Source organism: Oxyura jamaicensis, chromosome 1, assembly GCF_011077185.1.
Source record: "Oxyura jamaicensis isolate SHBP4307 breed ruddy duck chromosome 1, BPBGC_Ojam_1.0, whole genome shotgun sequence".
NCBI classification, from domain to species: Eukaryota; Metazoa; Chordata; class Aves; order Anseriformes; family Anatidae; genus Oxyura; species Oxyura jamaicensis.
Window position 1 is genome coordinate 7,259,232 of NC_048893.1, and position 14,405 is coordinate 7,273,636.

Sequence of the window (14,405 nt, forward strand, 5' to 3'; positions counted from 1 at the left end):
AACTTATATCTGGAGAAATCACCACTGTGGCTTACTACTGAACCCCTTTGCATCCCTATGGTGAGCAGCTGAACTGCTTTTGACTTACTGCTCTGTGGCTGGAATGAGAGGCGAGAAAATGAATCAAAGGATGTCTTCTGTGACTGAACCATGCTCCAGCTGGGGTTTTGTGGCCAATTTTTTAGAAGCTTCTCTGCTCTGATACCCCTGTGCATGAATATGTGTATTCTTCCTGCTGCCTTGAAGAATTTTAGCCTTCTTTGTATTCACTGGTTACATCCTCAAACAAAATATGTTTTCATGGCAGGAAGAAGAAAACACAAGGAAATGACTCACCCAGATAATAGCAATGAAATATCTTTTTACATTATATCCTGTATCTGCTAACAAAATACCCATAAATATTGCAGTGATGCCAAAGCAGACATTCTCTGAAATGCTTTTAGAGGTGTTTAGAAATGTGGATCTAACAGATGAGGAAATGAAAGAAAGTGACCCTTGAACACATTTCTCTGCCAGTTCCATCGAGTTTGCAGTTGATGGGAATCATGTGGAAGGTCAGTTTGTGAAGAGTGCTCTTACAGAAAAGGAGTTTCTGCCCCATGACAGTGCAGAGCTGGTTGCTTCTAAGAATTCAGTTTTAGAAGGTAGGTGGGATATATTGGCCTGAGTGATTTTTTTATTTTTTTATTTTTTTGTAAAAATACTTGCATGAATAAGAAAGATAAATTTGTGTTAGGATCTGAAAATCCCTTTAGTCATTCCTCTGAAACTAAGTATTTCTTTTGATTCATGAGATCATTTACACAAAGGGAAAGGGTAGATATAAATTTTTGAGAAAAAATATGTTAGTGAAAAAAAAAAAACAAAACTACAACCCCCCCCCCCCCCCAAAAAAAAAAAACAACAACCCACAAGGAATATTTTGGGGTTGGGTTGAGTTCTTTTCTCCCTTTTTAAATGATTCAGTCTTTCAGACAAAGAAACACGACTGTATCACTAAGCCTATTATTTCTGTACTGAGTTGGAAATAGGCAGAGACAAGCTTGAAGTGAATAGCTCAGGCTTTGCAGAAAGTTGGAATAGATTTATGTGCTTATCTGGGCTGTAGTTTAATGAGGACAAGTACAGCAGTCAGCTTGTGGCTGGTTTACCTGGAAATGTGCTATGTGTAAGTCATGTGGGATTCAGGATCTATGTCTAGATTGCAGCACCCGGCTACTCTGAAGGTTAGTGTCACATTAATGTAGCTGTGTTGGTTTGGTACCAGATCCCCTTTAGTCAGATGAGCCTCAGGATATCTTTGCAATGCACTCTAACAGGTGAAGCAAATGTCTTCCAGGTGATATTAAGATATTGCAGGAGAAAAAATATTTTTCTGTACAAGATGCTTTCAGTTCTGCCTTTCTAGCACAATTATTAGCTGTCAAAAATAGAGTTTTGGTAAAAAAAAAAAAGCAACATTTATTTTTGGGACTAGCCATCTGAGTTTGTGACTTTCTGTGGTTTTCTGCATCATCTTTTGAAAAGACCTTTTTCTCTGGGACAGTGGAAGTCCAGAACACACCTGGATTGCCCAAAGGAGCAGTTTGTCTTTCCAGTGTGTCACATTGTCCTGTTATGTCCCTATGCAATTTACTTATGTCCTTATCCTTGTTGTCATCTTCATTAATACTGTCATTGTCATAATCTGAGTGCAGTCCCTGCCTTTTCTAGCTGCTACAACAGCACCTCACCATGAGAGTAATACTGAGATTACCTCTGGAAGTGCTAAAGTACTCTTCTATAGGAGGTAACACAGAATGTGGTCATCCTCTGGGCTTTTCAGAGCCAAGTTAAATATTAAAAAGTAAGGAACAGGAATCCTGAACCAGACTTTTTTTTTCTGATATGATACCTTTCTCTTCCAGGTCACAAGAAGCAACCCCAACAGCTTTTCAGTTACATGTGAATTCTTACACAGGCAAATCTGTATGAAGAATAATAACATAATCCTATGGTATTTCCAGGGTTGTGGAGACATAGGACTGGAAAAGTGAGTGTGCTTGGCTGGTGGATGGAAAGGCTGCCTGAGCCCTCCTGCTCCTCTGAGCACTTTTGCTGTGCAAGTCCCAGGTGCTTGGGATTCATATGGCATTTGCCAGTGAAACAAAAGATGAAATAATAACTATTATAAAACAGACAGCAGGCAAACACATAAAGTCTGTGATTTAGAGAAATTAGGTTACTGAGCCTTCTGTCTCTCAAATGTGTGATTTGAAAGAAAAGCACTGCTCAGTTTTCAGTCATGCATTGCTGTATAAACACAGGGTGTTTAATCTCATTCTCATTTACACACCTGGGCATCCTATAGATTTATAAGATGCCTAAGGCTACTTCAATAATGTGAACAAAGCTGACTATAAGTTGCATGCAAGGCAGGGACTATTTAAATTCATGTTTTTTTTTTTTTTTTTTTTTTTTTTTTTTTTCATAGTTCAGATGAACTTGTGGCTTTTATAAATACTGGATTAGAAGAAAACAGAATGGAGAACTGCTTGTTATTTTAGGCATGTCAAGGCATCTTCACCTAAATATGCTGTTTTAATGAACCTGGACTAGTTTCTGCAGACTTTCCAGGAACGACACCCACCTGGGTGAAGGCCAAAGGCAGCATTCTTCCAGTCTTTCTGAGGACTACAACAAATTATTGCTGCTCTGTGTCTTGCCAACACTGCATTTCCCATCTTCTTGTCCATGGTGCCCTGGTCAGAGAGCAGAGTGATGGCAGCAGACAGAAATACCTTGTGCTTGGGAAGGAATGAGGCAGCAAACCTCAGCCTCTGCTACTGGATCTTGTCTCAGGAGGTGAGAACAGAATTCCGCTTCTGCCCCTGCTCACTTGGGCCAATTAGTGTTAAGTAGCACCAAATGAAAGCACGAACAGGCTACATTTTATGATGGTCTCTGACTACTGACACCATTAACAGGTAGGTTGCAGACCTACTATAATGGCAAGAGAAATTATAATGGAAGTTTTATTTGGTAGTTGTGCCCTAGAGGTGGCAATGTCTGCATCCTGCTGGCAGTTCACCACGTATGCAACTTACATGCTACTGTGCTTGGCACAGAAGGCATCCAGGGTGCAGATCTGATTGTTTGCCATTGTGATACCTCCAGCCTAAGCGAGAGGATAAAATGTTTCCACAGCAAAATGGTTACATTTTAATTTCAGCCAGGTTACATCTGTAAAACCCTGAACAATTTGGTCTCATCTTTCAGTTGACCTTGTTTTTAGAGGTACGTTGGACTAATGACCTCCTGGGGTCCCTTCCAACCTGATTTATTCTTCTGCTGTATGCTTTTATAAATTATGAGTCTATCCTATGCACACATAAATATATATGTATGTTAATATACATGTATAAAAACAAAATACATATATATATGAACATGCACACATACTGAAAGCTCTTTAGGGAAGAGTTAAACCCATACTCTTTAGGAAGAGATAAGCAAAAGATTTCTGCACAGATTCTTCTTGGAGGGGTAAATTAGCAAAAAGGAAAGACTGCAGATCCACATGGACTGACTGTCTGAGTGTGGGAGTCAAAGGGGATCTGATCTGATGAGCAGGAGCTCTTTGGGTGAGATGATGGAGCAGCAGGGCTGTCTGTTGCAGAGTCTGGGATTGTGCTCTAGCTTTAGTCTGCATGTCTGCCGGTGGGTATTCTGTGCTGTTAAAACGCACTTGGCCTTTGAAGCTTATGCATCTGTAATCTGCATTCACATAATTTGTTCATCTGTACTTCATGAAAGCCTTGTAGGACACTGAGCTTTGGAGTGGACTTCTGACAGGACATTTTTAAGGCTAAATCCCAGAGCAGGGACCTTTGCAGTGTCCCTGTGCTCAGAAGTAAGGTAACATCTGCCTGTTGCAGAGCATGACTTTAAGCTCTTTCCTATTAAAGTGGAAGGATTACCACAGAAATGGCCTGTGAAAGTATTTTCCCACCACAGAAGTCAGCAGTGTTCAAGAGAAAACAAGAAGGCAAGTTTGTGTTTCAATTTCACGACATTTGTATGTGAGTGGGGAGGCAGAAAAGAAAATAAACCTCACAGAGAAATGTAGGGGCAGGCAGGAATAAAAAAAAGTCATAAAGTCCAGTGGGTGAAAGGGGACAAATCAGACCTGACTTTTACAATCCATTTCTCATTTTAAGTGATCATTCTGTTTACCCACAGGAGAGGATGCTGTCTGATATGAGCAAGGTTTGCTCAAGTAGCTTTTGTCCTGGAGGAGCAGCTAGACCAGGAGCAACATGCAGAGCACATCTATGCAGTTCCCTGTCTCTTTTTCCTAAGCAGTGACACCTCTTTCGCACTGTCTGTGCTGATGTTCCACGTCCTGGCACGTCAGATATTGAGGTTCACTATAGTAGCTGTGGGCAAACATAATACTGCTTTTCTGATTCATTCTGGTGGCTTAAGGGAGTTTAAAAAAAAAAAAAAAAAAAAAGTGGAGCTGGTTTCTGCATATGCCTCCCCATCCCTCAGAGGGAAGGGGGTTTCTGGATCCTTGGAGCTCTGCCTTGTTTTGGTGCTCATCCCTGGATCACAGCCCACTCAAGAGCCCCCTGTGCACTCCTCTCCACCAAGAAGTGCCTGGGCACCTGTGCGAATTTGAGTTTACTCCATGCTCTCTCCTGTGGAGCCCTTTGCTTTTGTTCAGCACGTCTTTGTTGTTCTGGTAATACAAGCTAACAGCCTCTTGAACCAGCATCTCTCTATCAGCAGAAAAGCATCATGATTCAGAACATCAAGTGTTGTACTTGTGCCTTTAGGAGGGAACAAAGAGCATAGGAAGATCAAGTAGGTAAACCAGCCTACATCTCCTTGAAAGTCCAAACAGGCAGAGCAGGAGTGAGTATGTTTATCCATGGGCTGGGCTTTGTGTTCTCAGGTCCGCTGCTGGAACTGAGGATTGGGCACATACAGCTCTTTTTTTTTTTTTTTTTTTTTTTTTTTTTTTTTCCCCTTGCAGAAAATATTCAGGATATCGTATTTATCACATGCATTTTAGTGACTTGCAAGAAAAAATAAGTGCTGAATGTATCTCACAAACAACAAGGAATGAAATCTCAGCGCGCCTTTGTGCCGCGTTGCAGTTCTGTGGAGTTATTTCAATTTAAGGAAAAGGGAGAAATAAGTAGGACCCCAGAGATGTTTGTGAAATGCCTGTCGCACAGCATGTCAGTGGTAGCAGTGGCATGGGTGCACAGATCCTGACCAGTCCTATTCTCCAACCATGCTATTAGCTGATGCTGAATATTTCTCTACAGATCCCATTATTGCTGTGCCTGAGAGGCTTACCTCAGGCTTTCAGCTAAACAGTAAGTGGGAATCTCAGTTGCTCTAAGCTCCTTCTGTAGTCAGTTGAAAGAGATATCGGGGCAAATCATATTTCATGTGGGACGAATCTTCCTCTGTGAGAGCTGATCCTCTCTGAAAACTATAATTAGAGAATGACTAAAACTAGTTAAGTGTGGAAGGTTAAAAAGTGTCTAAAATTGCACAGTCTCGCACCAATCATATAACTGCAACCTGTCATTTGCCCAGACTAGTGTGTTTGATGTGCACCATCACATTGGGAAGCAAGGAGAACATATTTAGTGATTCTTAAATGTCAGATATTTTCATGTTAAGTTGCAAGGTGATACCTGCTGCAGGTTTATGCATGCGAGGCTCATCTGTCTGTACCTGTTGCTTTCAGCACAGGAGACATTTCTTAAATAGGTATTTGTGGGTGAGCAAACATGGTTACCACTTTTGTCCTGTTTATTGCCTTATTCCTTTTGGTGGGTGTGCTTTAACCTGTATTAAAGAAGTGAGAAAAACTGCAATCTCATTTGGTTGTAATGTGGCTGATGGGCTGGTAGCATTCACACCATCCTCCCTCTGCACTGATCTTTTGATTACTGACCAAATGTACCATACAGGAGGATCCTGAAATTGCATTAACAACACACCCAGAGACTTATTTCCACCAGAGAAGAGCAAAGATGAATTCTTGGTCTCATGGAAATCAATGACAAAACTTGTGTTGATTAAAATTTCACACCTTATTGAAAGTAAGCCTTTGGAAACTTGCTGATCTTTCACTGTTTGAAAATCACTGATCTGGTTTCAAAAATTGCAGACATTAAAAACATGGATTAACATTATAATGGGAGAACTGATAACAAAGAAAAAGGAGATGAGCAAACCATGCTCTAAGCTAGCAATAATACACATGGAACAAGACCATTAGAAAATAACTCACCAGGATTATAGAATTTCAATTTGGATATGAAAATTAATAGAAACTAAAGCTCTTTAGAGTTTCAAAGATTTCCATGTTAACTTTTAAAATAATTCACTTGATTCCAAATAGTCTTCTGTTTCCAAAGTTGCAAAATGATAGGTTTTGAATTATTGTTATTATTTATTTAGCTTGGACAGCTTCAACTTCTAATTCATAAAAAGTATAAAATATATTTTACTCAAAATTAAAATGAAAATTTCTGACTGTATCTAAATGAATTTTAGCCTGGAGTTTTGGTCAATCACAAACATAAATGTAAATATTTTGACTTTATGTCTAAATGTTGAGTGGGAAAATGTTTGGGTGCTTAAAGAACTCTGCATGGTAGAAAAATTATTAGTAATCATGTACTGTAACCAAGATTGTCTAGCAACAGGCTAAAGCTGGACTCTTAAGAGTTTATGCATTTAAACCCATTAAAATCCAGAGAATATTTTAAAATTTTTAACATTTAAGTTACTGAATTGACTGAATGTACTAGATTGGGTAGGTTACTACTGCCCTTTTGTTTCTGGCACGGGCAGAACTGCTGAGGCATGGCTCAACACTGCCATCCTTTCTAATCAATCTGCTAGTACATAGCTCCTGTAAATTGCGGTGCTCCTAAATCCCTTTTGTTTCAGCAACTTCAGGACATTCAAGTATCTTTGAGGATAAGTGTAAGCAAATAAGAAAATATTTCCTATGTATTGTGTAGTATGGAAGGGGAGGAGAAATGGTTGTTACTTATTTTCCCTAACGTCTAAAAGGTTGATTCTTTAGTCTAAAGACTATTTCTTAGCCTAAGGTCTAAAAGGTTGTTCCTTGCTGTATTCTTTGACACATGAAGTTAATAAATGAATGAAATACAATTACAGTACTTCACATGGTATATGTACATTGGCTGTGCATCTATATATGCGATGGTATTCAACTATTCTTTCTCATATAGCAGTCTTTAGGAGTAGACAAAACATAAGCATCATGTTTCTTGAGCCAGTTTTTGCAGTGCCTTGCATGCAACACTCAAATGAGGGTTTTGAAACATCATTACCAGATCACTCACTCCCTCTCTACAACTCACCTGTGAACCTTTAATCTAGCTTTTTGTACTTGGTCATAAAGCTTAAAGATCATGGAGATCTGTAACATAGGTAATGGCCCTGTCCCACATATTTAAATGTTTTATAATGATCTGATTCTATGGAAGGAATTGTTGTTTTACTGTTGCAAGGCCATTGGTCATTGATCAGGGTCCAACTATTATGGAAATTCTCATAACAAATGAGGAAGGGAAGGACAACTGTTGGCATAGGCATAGCAAGCTGTTGCCCAGCTTAGCAGGTGGTGAAATGGTCACTGGCCTCCAGACATGCCTAGCAAAAGACAAATTGTCTATGAATGAAATGGAGGTTGGTGTACAGAAGTGTAGAGGATGGAGGGTAACATTTCCAAGACCAGCTGTTGCCACCTCCACCTCTTCCTTCTGCTGGAAGCTGCAAGAAAACTGTTTTCTTTTGTGAGGGTCCTCATCATGCTCCCTATCCCTCTTCTTTCTTCTTGTGACAGGAGTGGTCCTGACTGGCTGTGGCCCTGGCTTGAACTCTGATATTAGGGGATTTTGGGAATTCAGATGGATTTTACTGTGACCAATGAACATTTCATTAATTACAGTGACATTCCATGCATGCTGAAAGGGTAGTTTTTACCTGTAAAGTTTACTTTCAGGAGGTAATCTTTGTATAGCTTCTTGCCATCCAGATGTTTCATAGCATCACAGAGCTTGGTGGTGTTTGGACACAGAGTCCGCTGCATTTTATGCAAGGCATGGGCCATCGCATACACAGCATTCACAACAAACATGATCTTGGATTCTTGCTCATAATTGGAACTGTTGATGGTGAAGTGCTTGTCACAAGTCTTTTTATGTGGTTTTCGGTTCTGGAGATTACACTGGAATTTTTGTTCCCAGAAGTCCTTGAACCACGGGTTACGCCTGTTATTGTAAGGACTGAGGCTTTGGAAATACCTGTCAAACTCTTTAACAGGATGGGAAGCAAGTTCCAGGGTTATTGCCCCAGAAGCTATGTGCTCATTACCTTTGACAATACTCTCTTGTGCTCCCCATCCATCGCTGGCGATCCAAGTAAAGGAAACGTTGAAGCGGTTGGCAGCTGCAATGAGCTCCCTAGAGTCATCGCCTCGCATGAAGAGTACCACCACCCTGGCATTAGGCTTCTGGAGCAACTCTCTGATCACGCCATCGTAGGACTTCCTAATGTTGGACCGTCCCACTTTCTCGGAGGTGGCAATGCAGATGTTGCGGAGGCGAGCTTCCTGCTCGAAGGCTTCGATCCCTGTCTCCCCATAGTCTCCTTCTGAGGCAACTGTTGACACGTAGGTCCAGTTGAAGAACCGTAGGATCTCAGCCATGGCTTTCGCTTGGTAGAAGTCAGGCGGCACTGTCCGTGCGAAATAGTCATAGCGGGATTTGTCGCTCAGCTTGGCACTGGTGGAGGCATAGCTTATCTGGGGGATCTGGAAGAGTCTGAGCAAATTTGCCACCTGGAAGGAAGGATGAGAACATGGATTTTTAAAGGTGGTATTTATAAAAATATATAGAAAAATCTAGGGAAAGGCAGAAACTAGTGTTTTTTAATAAGAGGTGTTTGGACAATCAGAGATTAAGGATATTGATAGAGGATGTTGATAACATACTCCGGTGAGAGCAGTGATCTGTGGAAGTGCAGAATAGCTGTTCCACTGCCCAACTAATTCCCAGAATCCTTCTGGGACTACAATGGTTATTTTACTTCTGTCAAACTGAGTCTGTTTAAACCAACAGAGAATTTAAGAAAAATGGTTGATATATTCAGGCTCATCATGTGTTCTTTACTGAGGCCTGGGGATTTGCGTGCCTTTTCCTCTTCATAGTGTGGTTCTTCTTCTCCAAGAGTCAAGGTAGTTGATAACCAGATGCACGTAAAATATGCATACTTTATGCAAATATCACAGATACACATGTACAAGCCTCCTCTTTCACAGAGTTTACTGACTTCACTTATTCATATGTTTAGTCCCCACTTCTACTTACTTTAACTCTTATTTCTGAACTGCCCTGACTGGTGTCCTCCTGAGATGGCAAATATCTTGCATTATAATACTCCTCTTGGGCTGCACAATGTCATCAACAGTTTTTCATAAACAATAAAACATTCTAAAAATCTTTAATTGCCCTTCTTGTCTAATTTATGTTGTCCATTTTTTTTTCATATGTTCCTATGTCCTTTCATTGCCAAATCTACTTTGTTATTCTTATAGCAGTCAAGCCACTGGAAAGTAATGAAGAAAAACTCTGGCATTTTTTCCCATTTATGTCATAAATGTTCAAAGGCAATGACTTTTTTTTTTTTTTTTTTGGTGAAAAAAAGTTTGTGAAACAAGGCAATTTTTAAAAAATAATACATCAGTAGCAACATGGATAATGGTAAAAACAACCCAAATAATTTTACTGCTTTTCAGTGACCCATATCCCTTGGGATCTTATAGAGTTAGATTCTGTCTTTTCTTTAATGCAGACACTGAACCAGCCAACCCCTTGCTGTGGCTTAGAATCCCACTGAACCCTGGTGCTGTCTGGAACAGAGTTTGCTGCCTTTGCATATGTGCACAGTGACTTCCACAGCCCCCTGGACTGTCTGAAACATGGGACCTAGGAACATTCCACCCTCCTGTCCTTCTGGGACACCAGCAAGAAACTGGCATCTCAGATCTCTAGATGTCTGTATGTAGGGAGCTGAGCCATGCTGTAAAAAAGACATCTGGGAGTAGTATGCTTTAGTTTAAATGAAAGTAAAGCCTTGTCTATACTGCTTGGATGGTGTGTCCTGATGGGAAGCTTGGAATAATGCCCGGTGGTGTTGCCTAAGGGTGTAGGCACATGGCTGGGAAATGTTGTGGCTGAACAAGTTACTGTTCTTCAGGAAACAGCTGATGCATTCTTAATCACCCTGCCAAGTGGTAACTTGCATTAAACTGCCTTTATTTATTTATTTATTTATTATCCTGGAACTGAGGAATTTTATTTTCGTTGTGATCATTTAAACTAACAGACACAAAGCAATGAGTTTGACTGAGTCTTGTTTTGTCACCAGGGTGCAATGGATGGTCTGAGAGCATCGTTCAACCTCTGTGGCTCTGTAACTTTTGATTACATCCATATATTCACAGGTTCACGTCCTCACTTAAAAAGAGCACTTTGATTTGGTGATAAGAATGTCCTCAGTGTAGCTATTCCAGAACATTTCTTGCAGAACTGTGTGGGCTGGTATTGCTATTCTTGTCTCAGTTTATTCTAGCAGGAATTATTTTATTTCAGCTAGACCATAACAAGGATATGCACACATATCATTCTGCAGTTTTTTCCCCCAATTTGTCTAAAAAAGAATTCAATTTTCTAGCTAAAGTGATGTTATTTAGTGTGTAGTTAAGCCTTCAGCACCCCCCCAAAAGGTAGTCCTAACAAATATAGCAGTTTTACTATTTTTATTTATTTAGTCAGTTAGTTTAATTTAGTTCAAACAACAAAACTACCCCTATACAGGGAAACAGAACTACTTCCACTACTTCCCGATTTCATACAAGGCCATGTGCCATGAAGGTCATTATACTTTCAGGGCCACTGTGTACTGCTTGCAATTCTGCTTCCTGTGTTACAGGGAGAAGTAATCTTTCCTAATGCAATGTTGTTTGCTGCAATGCTGTTTAGTGCTGTCTGGATAATAGGTTCTTCCATAGCCAAATAAAAAATAAATAAAGAACCTGATTAATCAGAGATGATAGTGACCCAGAGCCAGCCTCAACTGATGATGGAGCTCAGGTAAGCTGTATCTGGTATTAATTCAGGTCAAGAACCTCCTCTGGAAATTTTGAAGTTTTTTTTTTTTTTTTTTTTTTTTTTTTTTTTTTTTTTGCAATATTTTAACATTTTGATTTTAAGGCTTGATTTTTCAAAAGAGCCCTGGTCACAGATTTTTAGGTGATGCAGCCAGTTCCAGAACAGTCTCACCTTTCCAGCCATTTCCGTGCTGATCTGAACATCAGATTCTGAAAATCAGACACAGATAAAATGACTAGCAAGATAAAGACAGAGGCAACAGGTTCAGAGGAGAGCTGATGCCTAAGGCTATGTCTATTCTGCAGAGAATTGCTGTAGTACAGGACAGCATAATATGAACTAGAATTACCTGTACTAAGCCTGAACCACTGCAGGCATACCTACACTGCAGCTCCACGTTGCCTCGGGTTGCGTGCTACAGAACTGCAGTGCACATCTAGCTTTTGTTAAACGAAATAATCCATTTTGGCAAACCTCCAGGCGGCAATTTAATCAACCCATGGTGCATGAAATGCATGCGTTGGCACTTAAGTAAGCAGTAGTAGCTTATATATATATATGTATAATATGTATATTGCTGTTGAAACTGGTGGGTTTTGCAGATGCTTAGCACTTTTGAAAATAAGGTTGGATCTCTGTAGCTGCAATTTTAAAGCAACTGATTTGTGCAGTTTGCTGTGAACAAAGCATGCTGATACAGTCAGCTTCCAGAGTAATGGGGAAACTTTATGTTATCATGCTGCTGGATTTATAAGTATGGATGCTCTCCTGTGTTAATGCATCCACTTCCTGAGCAAATATGGTTGTTCAACCAGCTGTCGTAAAGAACTGCCCAACATGAGCAGGGCAGAAAGTCCAGTGGGATCCATGCCCCTTGGTAGGAACAGGCTGTGTTGGAGCCACATCTGTATCATGGCAAATTGTCAATGTAGTTTATAGCACTGAATATGGCTTCATGATAACTGCCTGCAAGGGGCAGTGAATTAGGTACAACACTCAAGCACATGAATCTGTTTTCCCAGTGTATTTCCAGACATTCCATAGTCCTGATGATAGGTGGCATCAGGTAGGTAACATCCATGTGTATCAGAAACCTTGGTTTGTCTTCTGATTTGTTGAAGGAGATTTGCTGAATCCCATCAAGAACTTTGCCTATCCTGTGTAGGACTTCTTTTTTTTTTTTTTCTAGTAATAAGATTTATTCCTCACACACAACTCTGCATCACACACTGGTTGGACAGAGCCCTTGTTAAATCACAGTGCTCTGCACTTCTGAAACATTTTCCATGTGAGAATCTCATGGTACTTAACATGGCTTAATGAATCTAATTTCACAGAACTCCTTTGAGACAAAGTACTGCTGTGGTTGTTTTGAACAGACAGTAAATTAGGCTGCTGAACAGAATGGGAGAGAGGTAAAGGAGGATTGTCTCCACTGAGAAACTGGAAAAATCCCTGTCCCAGTAAGCTGCAATCTGTCCTAAAAGACAGACGGCAGAGATTCAGTTGCTGCCTTTGGTTTCCCCCTAGAAATCTTTGTATTCCTGAGGAGAAGTTGCTGGCCCACTTTCCTACAGTGAGAGCATGGCAAAGCCATGTCTTGAGGATTTGCTAATGGCTAGATCATTGCTGTAGCCCATGAGCTGATCTCCTGCTTTGAAGAAATGTGTTCTGCTGCGTATATGCATAGCTTCTAATTTATAAATGATTGTAATCTACAGTGCTTGCTTTATTTTATTTTATTTTATTTTATTTTATTTTATTTTATTTTATTTTATTTTATTTTATTTTATTTTATTTTATTTTATTTATCTATAATTTATTCCTTGGGCAGTTGCAGGTCAAAATATAGCTAAAAATTTATTAGAATGCATTTTTTTAATCTTATCTGAATTTTCATTTTTTCAAAAAAAAAATGTATCACCAAAATGAAAGCAGAAAGTGCTATTCTAGAAAGCCAGGAGAGAAACATTTGTTCTGAATGGGCTGGAGAGTGTTGTATGATAAGTGGTGGGGGTAAACCTAGTGCAAAAAAAAATCATATACCTCTCTCTAGTCAACTGCCTACACCAGCCTTTATACACTCCCCATACTCATAGCTCCTCTCTTGTAAATTTTATGTCTAGTTAGAACCTCTTTTCTTTCCATTTATAACCATTTTCTTCCATCTTCTTATCATGCATCTCGGTAAAGACCCAGTAAGACTCAGTAATAGGCTTTGTTTTCTTGAGGACCAACCTTTACTTACATAAAGGATGATATCAGGTTCCCTAAAAGCCTTCTCTTCTCCAGGCTAAACACACCTAGTTCCCTCTTTTTATTTATTTATTTATTTATTTATTTATTTATAGCGTATGTGCTCCAGACTCTCTTTCCCCTCATCCTCCCTTATTTATTAAATCTTTATCTTATTGAGGGACAAAAAGTTAGTCATAGTATTTCCAATGTCATCTAGTGTGAACAAAAGGGATTAATAATTTCCATCTATCTACTGGCTGTGTTTCTGTAGGTACAGCCAAGTAGACAGCAAGCCTCACTGACAGATTGCACTGTCAGCAATAAATATGAATGGTACTGAAGAGATCATAGACATCTAGGTTGGAAAAGTCCTTCAACATCATTGAGTCCAACTATCAGCCTGACCTACCGAGTCCCATCACTAAACCATGTTCCCACTTCATATCCTCCTGGATTACCTGAATTAGCCCATTTCTCACCATACATGAATTGCTGCAAGGAAAGGTTAATGTTCATGGCCTCTACCATAACTTTTCCTGTCCTCTTGGGATTCAGTAGGTTCAAAGATATGGCTCTCACCTTGGGGATGGTGTGACCCATCCACATCAAAACTTTTTAAACCTTGTCAAAACATTTCATAGTCCTATTTCCTTCTTGTGCTAAGCGTGGGCGGTGCACACGGTACCACAACATGCTCTAACAGGCTATGACACCCAGGAAGGGGATCCCAGCAGCTAAAAAAACATTACAGGTACAACTCGATGCACAGATTTTCAGCACTAGATAGAGGACAGACAAGGTGGTGATCTCCTTTAGTATAACAGCCTGGGAGCTCACCCTGCTGAGGTCAGCAGACAGGAACTAAGGCAGAAATAATGAATTTATTTAGGAGTGCCAGCCCAGCTTGTACTTGTGTGCAATCTTCTGGCACGTTGCAGGGCTGAGGCA

General features: G+C 40.0%; 1 protein-coding gene across 8 annotated transcripts in view; it reads right to left on the reverse strand.

The window, feature by feature from the left end:
- GRM3 (glutamate metabotropic receptor 3) overlaps nucleotides 1–14,405 on the reverse strand; it is a 106,759-nt gene that overhangs the window by 23,695 nt on the left and 68,659 nt on the right. For all 8 annotated transcript variants that reach the window (XM_035315211.1, XM_035315202.1, XM_035315222.1 and 5 more), the window contains one exon: nucleotides 8,032–8,887. In XM_035315211.1, the coding sequence (XP_035171102.1) occupies nucleotides 8,032–8,887 (856 nt within the window). The remainder of the gene's footprint in view (nucleotides 1–8,031; nucleotides 8,888–14,405) is intronic.